Raw genomic sequence first — 15,422 nt, forward strand, 5'->3', positions numbered from 1 at the left:
TGACATCTTTCCACAAGTGGCTAATACAGATGCAAATGAGGAGACAGGCTATTTCTGTTTTTATTGTTGTTTGTGAACTAGTGATTTCTGTGGAATAATTTGAAAAGGTCCTTTAAAAATTAGATTGTTTGTTTGTCTGGCAGGTGTGGTGGGCAGGCTGAAGAACGCAAGGAGCTGCTGAAGGAAACGTAACCAACCAACTGCACATATTGAACAAGCAGCACTGCAACTTGCTACTTCACATCCCAAAGATGCACAGTATCTCCAGATGCATGATATTGTTGGTAACCAAAATACAGAAATGGATACAGAACAGATTGGGAAACTCATATCTGCATTACTGTTTTCTCATTTTGTTGAAAGCAGGCACTAACAGCTGAAAGCCTGTTGCTTAACATAGTAAGCTGCAACGAAGTAGGCCAATTGAATCAATGGAAATTTCAGAAGAGCTGACTCACCAAATCCCTGTTAGGTTAATGGACCTACTCTAGCTGCAATTTACTATTCAAAGCAACAGGGTTCCAAGCCAATGTCTTTAAAACTACTACTGGTATTATATCTCTTATTACTTGCCTTGTAACAATATAACCATTACAATATAACCATTACACCAGGATTTCCAAAATCAGTACAATGATATATTTGACATTTAATTTGAAAATATACATTGAGGTGTTCTTACCACCATTTATATATCTGTATCAAGAACAGAAAAAGAGGAACAAAGCTGGACAGAAAAATATCCCCAAAGCTCCCCCTTGTGGGCTAAGGTGTTTTTAACATAAAATAAAACTGAACGTATTTGCGCATTACCAGGAGATACTCAGAAATGAAACTTTTATGATATTGATTGCATTGACATTAAAGCAGCATCTATCACTTTAATTTTTTTCTGATTCATATCTGACAATTGAGGCACAGTCAACCTCTCCACTTGCTGAAGCAAACAAACAGACAATGGATAAGTTAGGTTCATTGTATTTGTACAGTATGGAAACTGTATACTGAAACAGCAACTATTAAGACATTCACTGAAACTACAGCTGATACCATAATGGAATTTTTTGCATTCCGTACATAAAAATATCACGGTAAATATACGTAATACCATACAGTGCTGCCTGTTTCTTTACCATTTAATGTCAACATACAGACTACAGTGTGGCTATCTAGTATAGTAGACATAAATTAAAGCACACATCATTTTTGTAAAACAGAATAGAATTATCAGGTTATCTATACAATTAACACAGCAAGCTCACTCACAAACACATTACCTATGGGCTACTACATATTCAAATGACAGAATTTAAATAATATTTTAGAGCCATATTTTAAGAACAGGGTATCTTTACAAAATGCCTCTATTTTTGTTCATGTGGATGTGTGGATAAATTCTTGCTGTATTGATCAGAGCACAAATCAACCCTATTAAAAGTGTGTGCACATGTTTACGTCTGCCTGTGTGCTTTTTAACAAGCTCTATAGCCAACCCAGACTCTGAGAACAGAGTACAGTAAATGAGTACATTTACTTTCGGTGTCGTGCAGTCTTTCTGTTGCAAGGAAACGATTATTTCCCAAACGAGGATTCGAAAAAAAAAAAAAGAACCTAATAAAATGCACTCCATAACATGACACGTCAATGTAGAACTGCACCTTTAGTCATATAAGGGAAAGAAACAGTTAAACGGAGCATTAAGTATTATTAGCCAGTACACTTACCTCTTCAACTGTCAGAGGCATACAGATCCGGTACTCCTTCATGAGCATATTCCTGCACATTTAATGCAAATCAGCAGTTTAGGAGAAACGTGATCACAGTCCACCCTGACAGTAGCAAAAAATAAAAAAATATTAATATCTCCAAGTTCTACAGTATGCGGGGTACTCGGCAAGATATGTAGGATCTGCCACTGCTACCATCCAGAAAGCTGACCCAGCAAAAGGGGGGGAAAAACACAATTTCTTCTATCACCCAGTTTCTTCTGCTTCAAATTGAGATCATGTGATTTTTTTTTCACCCACACAAAGGAGTCTCAAGCACAAAACGCTCTCATTGTGAATTCAAAGGCATCCGCGAGAAAGGCTTTGAAATTTGTGATTTCCTTGCAGTTGCATCAAGACATTCTTAGATCGACAGACGGAGGGGGCGAATGAGGGATCGGAGGGGGGGGGAGAGGAAACCACCAGTAAAAATAGCTGGAGCAGGCAGTCCACAACGTTAATGTCACCAGCGGTGCGAGTCCAGCGGCGGCGGCGGCGGCGGCGGCGTCACGCACTGGATCGGCAAAGAGCAAGGAGGAGATGCTGACTTCCAAAAGACAAAGGGTTTATAACGTTTCCTTCCCCGGCTGGTCAACAAAGCTCGCCCGCTCTCCGCCTCACTGTCGGTGGAGAGGTGGTTAACGCGATCAGGGGGAAAGACAGGGTGTGCCTCGGTTTTTCCTCCCACCTTTGATCATTCATGGGGGCTGGGTTTCCCCACCAGAGCTCTCTCTCCCTCTCCCTCTGTGTGTGTGTGCCTGTATACGTCGGGTTTGTAGCTGGGCGTGCTGAGAAGTCTCTGCAGCTGCACCACCACCAGCAGCAGCAGCAACCTTAAGCAGGGTGGGAGCGTGTGTCTGACATCAGCAGCCACAGCAGGAAGGATGGCCCCATCCGGCCAATGGGGAAATGGCCCAGGGAAGAATGTGAACATTTTAAACAAAACAGCATGTCTCTGCTCCAGTGCCAGCAAGGAGAAACAGGCGCAAGGATTGCCCAGGGGATCATGAGCATCTCAGGAGGTCCTCCCTGCTTCTTTCTGTTGTTCTGGTGGAATAACTGCAGAAAAGCTGCTTTTAGGAGCACTGGGCTGAAGCTGGCCCGTGGCAAATATGGAAGTAGAAGTACGAAATAACACCACAATGTGCTGGGAGAACCTCCAATACGGAATACATTTAGAAACAAACCTACACAATAGAAATAAACAAGAGGAAATTACTGCAGCAGTACAGTATTGTAGTAGCAATGTACACTTTTGCAGCTATAACATCTTTTGTTCTTGACTGGAGTGTGTGGTGCCGCGTGTGTTTTGAGAGAGATGTGTTCTGTATTATAGAAATGCAGGCAGCTGCCTTTTAATTGAGTCGGTCTGAGAGGGCTATTTATGATCAAGGTGGGAAGCTCCCTCCCTGGAGAAACTTGGGAGTGAGGTGCCCGCCAGTCCACAAACTGCCCTACAGTGAGATGACTGGTCCGCCTGGCCCACTATAGGGTTCAGTGGTTGCTTTCCAAGGTTTCAGGCAGGATTTGTTCCTAGCCCAACTTGGAAATCTGTGGCATTTTCCTATCTGTATACTAAGCAGGGACAGGAAAAATCAGGACAAGGACACTTGGTCCCTGAACAATAGAAATGCAAGAACAGGTGATACCTTTATTGGACCATTAAGAAAATAAAAGAAAAAAATAAAGTGAGCTTTCGATGATAATTCATCTTCCTCAGGCTGTGCACCAAATTCTTGTGGGTAGCTCCAAAATTATACGTTTATACTAAAGTCCCAAAAGTTTCATGGTGGCTGTTGGGGGCCAGGTGTAGCTTCTTAGATGGAGACAACTGTAGTCTGCAAGATGCTTATGCTTGTGTGGGGAGAAGGGTGTGATTTCAGGCCCCTCCTCAGCCAGTGGTTTGGAATTTATGACTCATCTCTATAAACAAAAGGTGGCCAGCACTCTGCCCCCCACCCCTTCCTTCCTTTCCCCATTCCCACCTTCATTTGAAATTATTTGTTTTTATTTGGCATGGGGAAACAAGCAAGGTAACCAAAGTATGACAAGCCTCCCTCAGAGCTGGAATTAAACATTTAGTTAAATCACAAGGAAGTCATTTTCAGCCAAATTAAAGACAAATCAATAGTTTTACCTGCTAGATGTTTTCTTCAGCATGCAGTACTGCTTGCCTAGTTTCAAGAATGTGTGATGTTCGTGAACATCAGGAACAGTTCCCTTTAACTTCCAAATCATTAATTAATTTTATTTGTACGATCAACAGATCAGATGTGGAACTTCCAAATAATTGTGTTGCTTTTGGTGCTTCTTCTTTTTTTTAGCATGAGTACCCTACTTTTCCAAACAGACAAATATCCCACCTTTCTAAACACCCAGCAGAGCTCCAAATTAAGGAATTGGGAACTCCACTGGCTGCAACATCCAAACACATTTGTGAAGCCTGTGGGATGTCCTCTGCTAGAGTTCTTCTACAGCAGTAGTTCTCAATCTCTTGCTAACCAGATTCTTTGGACATCAACGCCCACGACCCTCAGCCAGCATAGGCACTGGTCACAGATTCTGGGACTTTAAGTCCAGAACTGGAGAGGCTTATGTTGACAAGTATTTAATATATAAATAATACATACATTCTAGAGTATTTAATAATAGCAGTGAGGTTATTCTAATTAAAAATTCCAGAGTATTCCAATTAAATTGGCAATGCTAGAATCTAAATCTATACACGCAAACAAAAGTAAACGGTTTATATTTTGGGGGAAGATACTCTGAAGCAGCAAGCAAAGGAATCTCAAGTTCTAAAATCAGTTTATTAAAAAAAAACCCCTCTAAAACACTTCATGGCTTTGCCTCCGATTATCTCTCTAGTGTTATTTTAACAGATCTCTTACTATGACCTTCACTTGCCCAGTTTCATGAATGCCAATCTTCAAGTCAATTACTTCCTAAAAGATGTCCACCCCTTCTCCATTGCCCCTTACTGTTGGAATGGCACTCCAGAGGAAACAGCTGTTATTAATTCCAACAGGTTTCTCCTCAAAATAACTGTCTTTTTGGGAAGACCTTTGGGCCATGCCTCAAAATACTATCATGGGGTCAATCTACAGCAATGGGTACTGAATACTGTTATTACCCCACTATAAAAAAAAAAGCTGGTGCATACTGAAATAACTGTATATGCTTGAAGTGTTCATGCCGGCTTTTATTCCCCTTTCTCCTGTCCTTTCCTGTGTATTTATTTTTAGACTGTAAGTCCCCTGAAACAGGAACCTGACAAACTTGTTCTTTGTAAAGTGCCATGTACACAGATGGTGAGGGTTTTTTTTTAAAATGTATTTCTCTTATTTGCATTGGGCTGAATCCAAAGACCTATGATTAGAAAGATAATAGCTACTAGCACTGGGCTCCAAAAGCTTGTATAACAATTGAAACAATGGTACAACTGGTGGATTCTTTAGTACATCATATACTTTCCATTATGTAGGTTCTTTAACAAATTTTGAAACAAGCAAAATAACCTCTTTGGACTGGTAATGTTAGTCTGCCGTTATAAAAGACATCATATAGCACCTTTTAGACTAGCTAATTTTTATTTTTCCTAAGCTTTTGTGTGTCTAAACACACCTTTTCAGATGAATGCAGTGGCTGTGTCTCTGAGGGAAATATAAAACCGATGGCAGTTTAAAACCATTGGCAACACTTCTAAGCTGTCAACAGTTCTCCCTGTCAATAGTTTAAAACTGGATCTTTAACAAATAATGGGAAGGGATTGGTGGTGACTAGGTGACAAAGGCCCAGATGACTGGATTGACCTATACAATGACAAAGGAAGCCATTGTCTTTGTTTAAGCCTAGGGAGACTGATGAACTTCCTGATGTAGCCTCCCTTTTCAACCTGTCCTTGAAGTTTCTTTGTTCAAGGACAGCAAGTGAGATCAGACAATGTCCAAGAAAAGTGACGTGTTCACCCACTGAGTTCTGAGTATTTCTATTCCTGAAGCCCACTTTGTGCCCACTTACTGTCTTATGTAGAGTTTGACCTGTTTGTCCATTATAAAATGCGGTAGGGCATTGCTGATGAAAACTTGCCTAAATCACATTGGAGGATGAACTAGTGAGTGCCTGATATTGTGGATATGGTGTTTGATCCTCTGATGGCGTCTCCTGTATAAATACGTGGACAAAGCTGGCCAGCTCTGGTTCCTGTGTGGCTCTGATAGAGTCTGTTATTACAGTACTGGTTAGAATTCTCCTTAGGTTATGTGGCTTTCTGTATGCCAGCATGAGTTGCCCATCTAGACCTGTCAGACTTGTCAGTATCTAAGATGGGATAATGCACTTCTGTGGTTTTACCTGTGAATGATTGATTATCTTAAGACCAGTGATATACTACTATTGTTATCTGGGTTGGGTTTATCTTGTAAAAGCTTACTTCTGGGCATCTGCTTGGCCCTGTAGTTCTGTTGTATGAGCTGGGTATTTGAGTCTGAAGCAATCATTCTCTCTCTCTCTCTCTCTCTCTCTCTCTTTTTTTTTTTGACATAAACACTGCCTGAAAGAAATACAAGCTGAATCAATATACATATGTCACATGATGAACCTTATAAGGTGGTGTGTGAAGAATTGTTTCCAACTGTGGCCCCCTTCATATGTGCCAGGATCCCGTTCCCCCCCTCCCCGAGCCATATGGCCCTTCTTGAGAATGGCTGGTCTGATTAATGTATTCTTCAACTTTTCCAGCAGGGAGAATGTTTCAGACAGTTCTGTGCAGATGCAGTAGTATTGTAATGCTTGGTTGTAAATGATGGACTTTTAAAATGTTTTGGGGGTGTCACCTGGAAGCATGTCAATATGTTGGCCTGTGGGCTTCTGGTATAAAGTGGAGTTTAGCAGCTCATTATGTAGCTGAACTGTGTATCCAGGAAGTTAACCTGGTTCATGCACTGGTAATCACGAGGATAGAATATTGCCTGTGCTCTCTATGTGGGGCTGCCCTTGAAGGCAGTTCAGAAGCTGCAGTAAGTGCAAAGCACAACAGCCAGGTTGGTGTTTGAAACATCACAATATGTTCATATATCACCTGTCCTGGCACGTTTGCACTGGCTGCCTGTATGCTTCAAGGTGCTTGTGCTGACATTTAAAGCCCATAATGGTTTAGGACCTTGCTGCTTGTCTCAGTGCCTCTCCCTCAAAACAACTACCCATCCCATCCAATATTGTATGTTATACTGTGATTTATTTATAATATATAACTTTTTTTCCTTTTTTGTTACTATTTTGGTTTTCTTTTCTCATGCAACTGTCCTCCATTATTTTGTATTGTCCTGCTTTTTGCTTCTGAAGAGCTGAATCTACATAGAGTGCTTTAGCACTATGGAGTGGGATATAAGTTGAAAGACCAACACCATGTTTCATGCATGTAAGCAAGGATACACTGGCACTTCTTACAATGTGTAACCCAACGTTTAGTCTAGATGAAATGACAAACGGGCATATATACACATGCCTTATGTCATAGCATTCATTTGTAACACAGCATTTGTTTCCCTAATGGAAACTGACCCCTCTTTCCTACACAGCTATTTAACTTCCTTTTCCTTTATGAAAAATGAGCAAACAATTGTTTCTCCTCTGTCACTTCTGCAAGTCCTACATTTTTTTCTCTAACGTGAAGCCCATTAAACAGTAACAGAAACAAAGCCAGTGGTAATAACTATGGAGCTGGAGTACCTGGGTTGGGAGTTTGATTGCCCACTCTGCTTGTAGGCGAACAGCTGGCCTGTGTGCTCCTGGATAAGCTACACTGACCCAGTGTGAGGGTTCGATGTTAGGTTCAATAGTGACCCCAAATAAATCAGCAGGGTTCCTTGGTTTAGAAATTGGAGTAACATTTATTGCATTGTTGAACAAAAGTCCTGTATTAACACTTCCTGCACTTTCCTCTCCATTCCCGCCACATCAGTCCCGGGCTTTTGAACTGTTAGTTCCTTCAAACTCTCCTCTATCCTCCCAGGGTCTGGCTCAGGTTGTCTTGTCCTCCTAGGTGGGGGCACTGGTGGGGTTTAGCTTTCCTTATCAACCAAAGGTGGGAGGGATGACACTCCCGTGAGAGGCACCTTGCTCTCACCTTTGGTCTTACATACCTCCCCATCCAAGAGGGCTGTCCACTCTGCCTTGCTCCTCGCCCAGGGTCCCTGCCGAGAGAAATAATCCACCTTAGCATGCTCCTTCCCTTTCCTGTACTTAACTGTGAAAGCGAAGGGTTGGAGTGCGAGATACCAACGTGTTATGCAAGGGTTAGTATCTTTCATCTGGACCAACCACTGGAGAGGAGCATGGTCAGTTACCAGAATGAATGGTGCACCTAGCAGATAATACCTGAGAGTGTGATTTGCCCATTGAATGGCTAGGGCTTCCTTTTCTATGACCGTGTACTTCCTCTCCCTAGTGGTTAACCTGTGACTCAGGTAAAGGACCAGGTATTCTACCCCATTCTGGATTTGGGATAATACTGCTCCTAGACCTAGGTCTGAGGTATCAGTGAACAGGACAAAGGGCAAACAGAAATCTGGAGCAAACCTTGTAAGTAGTTCACACAGAATTGATTTAAGCATCTGGAAAGCCTCTTCTTGGGGCTCTTCCCATTTCACCCATTGAGATGCCCTTTTCCGGGTGAGGTCTGTTAAGAAAGCGGCTAGGGTGGAAAATTGGGACACAAATTGGCAGTAGTACCCGATGAAGCCCAAGACCTGCTGTACCTCCCTCTTGGTCTGGGGATGATGTCACTGTGTTATCTTAGTGACCTTCTCCTCTTGGGGTTGTATCTCACCATTTCCTACTTTGAACCCCAGATATTCCACCTTGGGGAGGGCTATTTTACACTTCTTTGGGTTCACTGTCAGACCCGCTCCCCTTAATTCAGTCAACACCCTGTGCAAGTGTGTCACATGTTCTTCCCATGATGAACTATATATAATAATATCATCAATGTATACCGCAGCACAGTCATCAGTACTTTGTCCACGAGGTGCCGGAATGTCACCGTTGCCCCATGCAGCCCAAACGGCATTTTGGAGAATTGAAAAAGACTGTTTTCTCCTTGTCCTGTTCCCTTAAAGGAATCTGCCAGTAACATCTCGTCAGGTCTATTGACGAGAGATATCTGGCACCTCCTAGCTTGTCCAGCAGGTCTGTGGGCACTGGCAACATACCAAATATTTTCTTGACTAACTGTACTTGTGATTGATTGAGAAGAGCTTTTTTAAAACAGAAATAAGCTTAGTTGCGTGTTCATTTGTTAATCTGCTGAGGGCAAGTACACCATGTATAAGTCTAGTCCAGATCTGGTCAGGAGCCAACTGCATTGCACTCAAGAGATTGCCATATTTTTCAGTTCCTTTATGAGCAACTTAGCATTAGGGTTTGTCAATGCTTTTCTCCATACAAGGATAACTTACAGAGGCTTATATCCTATTTTTAGCATCTTAAACATAATTTATTGCAGTACAACAGCTGAGAAATCTATGGATGAACATAGATGTATATGGTGTAGAAAATCTTCTATGGAAAAATACATTAGAAAATTTTCTACACATCTCTGAGTATGATTATCAATAATAACTGCTGAATTTCCTTCCTTAAACTAAGAAAGTAGTATTGGTTAATTTTTTACATTACAAATAACCAATTGTTTATTATCTCACACCACTGTTTTCCTCTGATGCTTTGTTGTTGCTGTTTAGTCATTAAGTTGTGTCCAACTCTTTGTGACCCCATAGACCAGAGCACGCCAGGCCCTCCTGTCTTCCACTGCCTCCCAGAGTTTGGTCAAATTCATGTTGGTCGCTTCAGTGACGCTGTCCAACCATCTCATCCTCTGTTGTCCCCTTCTCCTCTTCGCACTTTCCTAACATCAGGGTCTTTTTCCAGGGAGTCTTCTCTTCTCATGAGATGGCCAAAGTATTCGAGCCTCAGCTTCAGGATCTGCCCTTCCAATGAACACTCAGGGTTGATTTCCTTTAGAATGGATAGGTTTGTTCTCTTTGCAGTCCAGGGGACTCTCAAGTCTCCTCCACACCACAATTCAAAAGCATCAGTTCTTTGGCCGTCAGCCTTCTTTATGGTCCAGCTCTCACTTCCATATATCACTACTGATGCTTACACACATGCACATTTATTTATTCCAGACCACCTCTATTCTATAAAAATCAAATAAATAAATAAATAAATAAATAAATAAATAAATAAATAAATAAATAAATAAATAAATAATCTGGATTTTTTCCTCTCTTCTCATTAACAGCCCAAAGACTGATCTTAATGATGGTCTTCACACCTAGTAAATTAAACTTATGCTATCTAAAAAAAATTAAGTGGGTGAGTGAAAATACTGGTGTATAATTTTTAAACCTTCAAACCTTACATACTCTTAAATGTTGGTTAAGAACTCTTTATATACTTTGTTTCTGTTCTTGAGAAATGCATATGTATGTTGTACCAAAGTAAAATACAACTTAGAGGAGAAGTCTAAACATTACAATGTTAGGATGAGAGTGTTAAATAAGTTCAGGAACTGGAACGATGCTGGGTGTCAAAATTATAGTAACTTCTTTGTCTATGCTTACAGGTGCCTGAAATATTCTTTATTTTTTAAATATTAAAACAGAAGCAGCACAATAAGAGATCAATAGTTTAAATCTAAAGACTATATACTTGTCATTATTTAGTTGTGTCCGACTCTTCGTGACCCCATGGACCAGAGCACGCCAGGCCCTCCTATCTTCCACTACCTCCCGGATTTGTGTCAAATTCATGTTGGTTGCTTTGATGACACTTTCCAACCATCTCATCCTCTGTCGTCCCCTTCTCCTTTTGCCTTCACACTTTCCCAACATCAAAGTCTTTTCCAAGGAGTCTTCTCTTCTCATGAGATGGCCAAAGTACTGGGAGCCTCAGCTTCAGGATCTGTTCTTCCAGTGAGCACTCACGTTTGATTTCCTTTATAATGGATAGGTTTGCTCTCCTTGCAGTCCAGGGGACTCTCAAGAGTCTCCTCCAGCACCACAATTCAAAGGCATTAATTCTTTGAAAGTTACTTAATTAGCCTACAAATGCTATGATGCTTGCATTATCACCAATGCTGTTCTTGCCTCCTCGCCCATCCACTAGCAATATATGCATTTACTGTACCTAGTTTGTTCATCTGTTTTGGTAGTTCATGAAAGCTTCTACCTATTAAATTTGTTAATCTCTTTATTATTCTTGCTATTGTAGTCCTTACTGTTGTTTATGTTTGTTTTAGTTCTAAGGAAGGGGTAGACACTTTGCAGCCTACAGGCCCTACACTCTTAGTGGCCCTCAACATGCTCTCATGACAAAATAATTTAAACAAAAATCTCTTTAAAATTCCTTTGTGCCTTCTAGAAGGCATCGGGGCAATTTCCCCATGTTTTTAGGGATCCTAGCAACCCTGGCTTACCCACAAACTCATTTTCTTTTTTTAAAAATAAATATTTTTTGGTAATTATAGAGTGCAAGGTGGCTTTTTAATTTAACAAAATATCCATTGTTGGCAGAGGATAAGTAACTACCTTTTAAGCAATCATGAGTGTAAACTTAAATACTATTTTTATAAATACAACATAGCACAAAAACTGAGTTTTTTGGTTATTTTTATAAAACCAATGGATCTTTATCTTTTATTACACAATATTTACAAAAATGAAGCATAACTATTACAACTTAATCCTAAATATGCATAAAATGGCTTTAAATGCTTATCTTTGCATAGATCAGGCTATTAACCTTCCAGTGACTTTACTGGACAAGTTATTCAGGTTTACACTATGATGGACAAAAGATAAATCAGATACATGATAAAAAAAGCATTGCTATTAAACATGATCTTGGAGTTGGTTAAGGAAAACAGTTTCGACTTAAAACAAAATGATCACAAAACAGTACAACCACAAAAGACAGAGACCTCTATGGTTTTCAAAGCAGAGAATGTTGACAAAGGTGAATCACAAAAATGTTATTTACTTTCCTGGGTAAGCCTGCACTGATTAGTTTCAATCTAATTCATGTTACCCTCTTGTTTATACATGAAGACAGCCACAAATGATAATAGTGGTAGATTTTAACTGCATTAGCAGTACCTAGCTTTGGAAACTGCACATGAAACAGGCACAGCCTTCTACATAAGCCGACAAAATATACTTGCCCACCAGGGAGAGGGGAAGGAGACACAGGAGGTTTCCCCATCTCTCCTTCTTTCACCTTAGGGACAGTATGCTAATGTTTCAATCCAAGGCTGCACTAACAAAAAAGACGATGTTCCCATGAAGAGGCGAAACTGAAAACATTCACCCAAGTTTATGTGCTTCAATAACTGTGGCTGAGTAAAAAGTGAGGTGGACAAACTATACAGGATTATTTAGAAATATGTCTTCCTAACTGTAACTTACAGTATGCAAACTCTCTCTAAAAGATTTTGTCTGCAATCCAGTAATCACAACTAGAATAGGCTCATTCTATCAACAAGGATTTGGTGAGTCAACCCCTCTGTCAATTGCACTGATTCAATTGGCCTACTCTAGTTGCTACTACTGGATATCAGCCATTAAAATGTAGTAATAATGTTGGTGAATAGAAGTACTTGGTTCACAATCATGTGTTCTCAATGCAGTTGGGATGTTCCAAACCACCAGCAGCTTTCCCCACTTGTGTGCCACACAAGTAAAGTTTAAATTATTATGTTTCCCGAAAATAAGACAGGGTCTTATATTAATTTTTGCTCCCAAAAATGCACTAGGGCTTCTTTTCAGGGGATGCTTAATTTTTTCCATGTACAATAATCTAGTAGTTGTTTAGTCGTGTCCAACTCTTCATGACCCCGTGGACCAGAGCACGCCAGGCCCTCCTGTCTTCTACTGCCTCCCGGAATTGGGTCAAATTCATGTTGGTAGCTTTCGTGACACTGTCCAGCCATCTCGTCCTCTGCCGTCCCCTTCTCCTCTTGCCTTCACACTTTCCCAACATCAGGGTCTTTTCCAGGGAGTCTTCTCTTCTCATGAGATGGAAAAAGTATTGGAGCCTCATCTTCAGGATCTGTCCTTCCAGTGAGCACTCAGGGTTGATTTCCTTCAGAATGGATAGGTTTGTTCTCCTTGCAGTCCAGGGGACTCTCAAGAGTCTCCTCCAGCACCACAATTCAAAAGCATCAATTCTTCCACGGTCAGCCTTCTTTATGGTCCAGCTCTCACTTCCATACGTCACTACTGAAAAAACCATAGGCTTGACTATGCGGATCTTTGTTGGCAAGGTGATGTCTCCAATTTTCTTTTACCTCTGCTGTCTAGGTTTGTCATCACTTTCCTTCCAAGAAGCAGACGTCTTTTAATTTCACGGCTGTTGTCAACATCTGCAGTGATCACGGAGCCCAAGAAAGTAAAATCTGTCACTGCCTCCATATCTTCCCCTTCTATTTGCCAGGAGGTGATGGGGCCAGTGGCTATATTAGTTTTTTGATGTTGAGCTTCAGACCATTTTTTGCACTCTCCTCTTTCACCCTCATTAAGAGGTTCTGTATTTCCTCCTCACTTTCTGCCATCAGAGTGGTATCATCTGCATATCTGACGTTGTTGATATTTCTTCCGGCAATCTTAATTCCGGTTTGGGATTCCTCCAGTCCAGCCTTTCACATGATGTATTCTGCATATGTTAAATAAGCAGGGGGACATTATACAGCCTTGTTGTACTCCTTTCCCAATTTTGAACCAATCAGTTGTTCCATATCCAGTTCTGTTGCTTCCTGTCCCACGTATAGGTTTTTCAGTAGATAAGGTGGTCAGGCCCTCCCATTTCTTTAAGGACTTGCCATAGTTTGCTGTGGTCCACACAGTCAAAGGCTTTTGCATAGTCAATGAAGCAGATGTTTTTCTGGAACTTTCTAGCTTTCTCCATAATCCAGTGCATGTTAGCAATTTGGCCTCTAGTTCCTCTGCCCCTTCAAATTCCAGCTTGTACTTCAGGGAGTTCTCAGTCCACATATTGCTGAAGCCTACCTTGCAGGATTTTGAGCATAACCTGCTAGCGTGTGAAATGAGTGCAAGTGTACGGTAGTTGGAGCATTCTTTGGCACTGCTCTTCTTTGGGATTGGGGCAATCTACATTTATTCAAATACAGCCATGTCATATTTTTCAGGTTGCTGCTCAATGGTGGAGAGTGGGGTTTCACTTAACTGGGGCTTATCGGGGGGGGGGGGTAGGGCTTATATTATGAGCATCCTGAAAAATCGTACTAGGGCTTATTTTCAGGTTAGGTCTCATTTTAGGGGAAACAGGGTATAATAAGTCATTCTGGAACTAGCATTCCATGTGCATTTCTGAAGCCTTAATAATCACTCAGGGACCTATTACATATACATACTGTAGTTTAATAATCATAGCTACTCTTCTCAAGTATGCTTTTCCTGCTTCAAAAGTCACCATGTTCTCTCCTGGCACCCAGCCAGCGCAGGAAAAGTTAGTCTACCCCAGTGATTATCTACACAACGCTTTAACTTGAGTGCTGGATGTCATGTTAACTGGTAGCATGTATTTCTTATTTCTAAAATGCTTGTTATCTTGGCCCTTGTCCCCACTGCTGCTTCCTGAATTGTCCCTTCCCCACTTTAAATGAAATGCAGACAGTATAAAATAGCAAATTAATCATTCTGCACAGCCCTAAACTGACCAAAGCCCTTGATATACGTATGTTAATTCAAAACAGGATTTCTGTCTTGCATAGAAAGTTTAACAGGAGGGAAGCACATGACATCCGCACAACGCACATCCTTTGATAGCTGCATCTGTTGCTCTCGAGGTCTCTCCCTGGCCCCTTGTCTTCTGAGTTAATGATCAGACACAACAATGTTATTGCACTATTGTGCAGCCTCTCATCTATGCTACAGCCAGCTGGCCCTCTGAACACTTTGCCTCTGTCCAGCTATGCCACAAAAACTTCCACTGCTTGTGCAAAACAAACATACCACATTGAGTTGTACTGTTATTCTATCTAGCTCAACACTTCTCACAGCAGCAGCTCGCCACAGTTTCAAAGAGGAGCCTTTCCCAGTCCTGCCTGGAGATGCCCAGCAGGGTTGAAGGGGAGAGGGGACTTTCTGTGCAAAAAATACAGTATGCGTTTCACTACTGAGGTATAGACCCAATCTTCGAAGCATAAGTTTAACACTCATGCTAAATAAAATCCGCTAGTCTCAAGTGTCAGATGACTTTCGATGCGTCTGTTGCTTTAAGAAACTAACATGATTGCCCCTTTGAAAATAGGTCAGAAGTGTTGTGGACAAAATGCCTTGAAGATATTTTAGAAAGCTGAGCATGGCATTTACATATATGAAGAATACTACAACTGTTTTAGTTGTTATCCTTCCTTCATAAGAATGTACAAGAGCCCTAACAGTACAGCTCAATCCTAAAATGAATTTCTTTTTATTGGAGAGAGGAGAAGCAGCATGAATTACAATGAGCAAAGACTAAATATTAAAATAGAAAACCCCAGACTACTTCAGTCATATAATAAGAAACTAACGGAACATATTGTTACTGTTGATAATTCAAAGTAAAATAAATGGGGAAAGAGGAAGTCTCGTTATT

General features: G+C 41.0%; 1 protein-coding gene across 3 annotated transcripts in view; it reads right to left on the reverse strand.

Annotated features, from left to right (window-relative positions):
* Positions 1-7,686, reverse strand: part of PITPNC1 (phosphatidylinositol transfer protein cytoplasmic 1) — a 188,933-nt gene extending 181,247 nt beyond the window's left edge. For all 3 annotated transcript variants that reach the window (XM_020782271.3, XM_020782276.3, XM_078384584.1), the window contains exon 1: positions 1,725-7,686. In XM_020782271.3, coding sequence (XP_020637930.1) covers positions 1,725-1,784 — 60 coding nt within the window. In that variant the 5' untranslated portion in view covers positions 1,785-7,686. The remainder of the gene's footprint in view (positions 1-1,724) is intronic.
* Positions 7,687-15,422: the final 7,736 nt, after the last annotated feature.

This window comes from Pogona vitticeps, chromosome 2, assembly GCF_051106095.1.
Source record: "Pogona vitticeps strain Pit_001003342236 chromosome 2, PviZW2.1, whole genome shotgun sequence".
Classification (NCBI taxonomy): domain Eukaryota; kingdom Metazoa; phylum Chordata; class Lepidosauria; order Squamata; family Agamidae; genus Pogona; species Pogona vitticeps.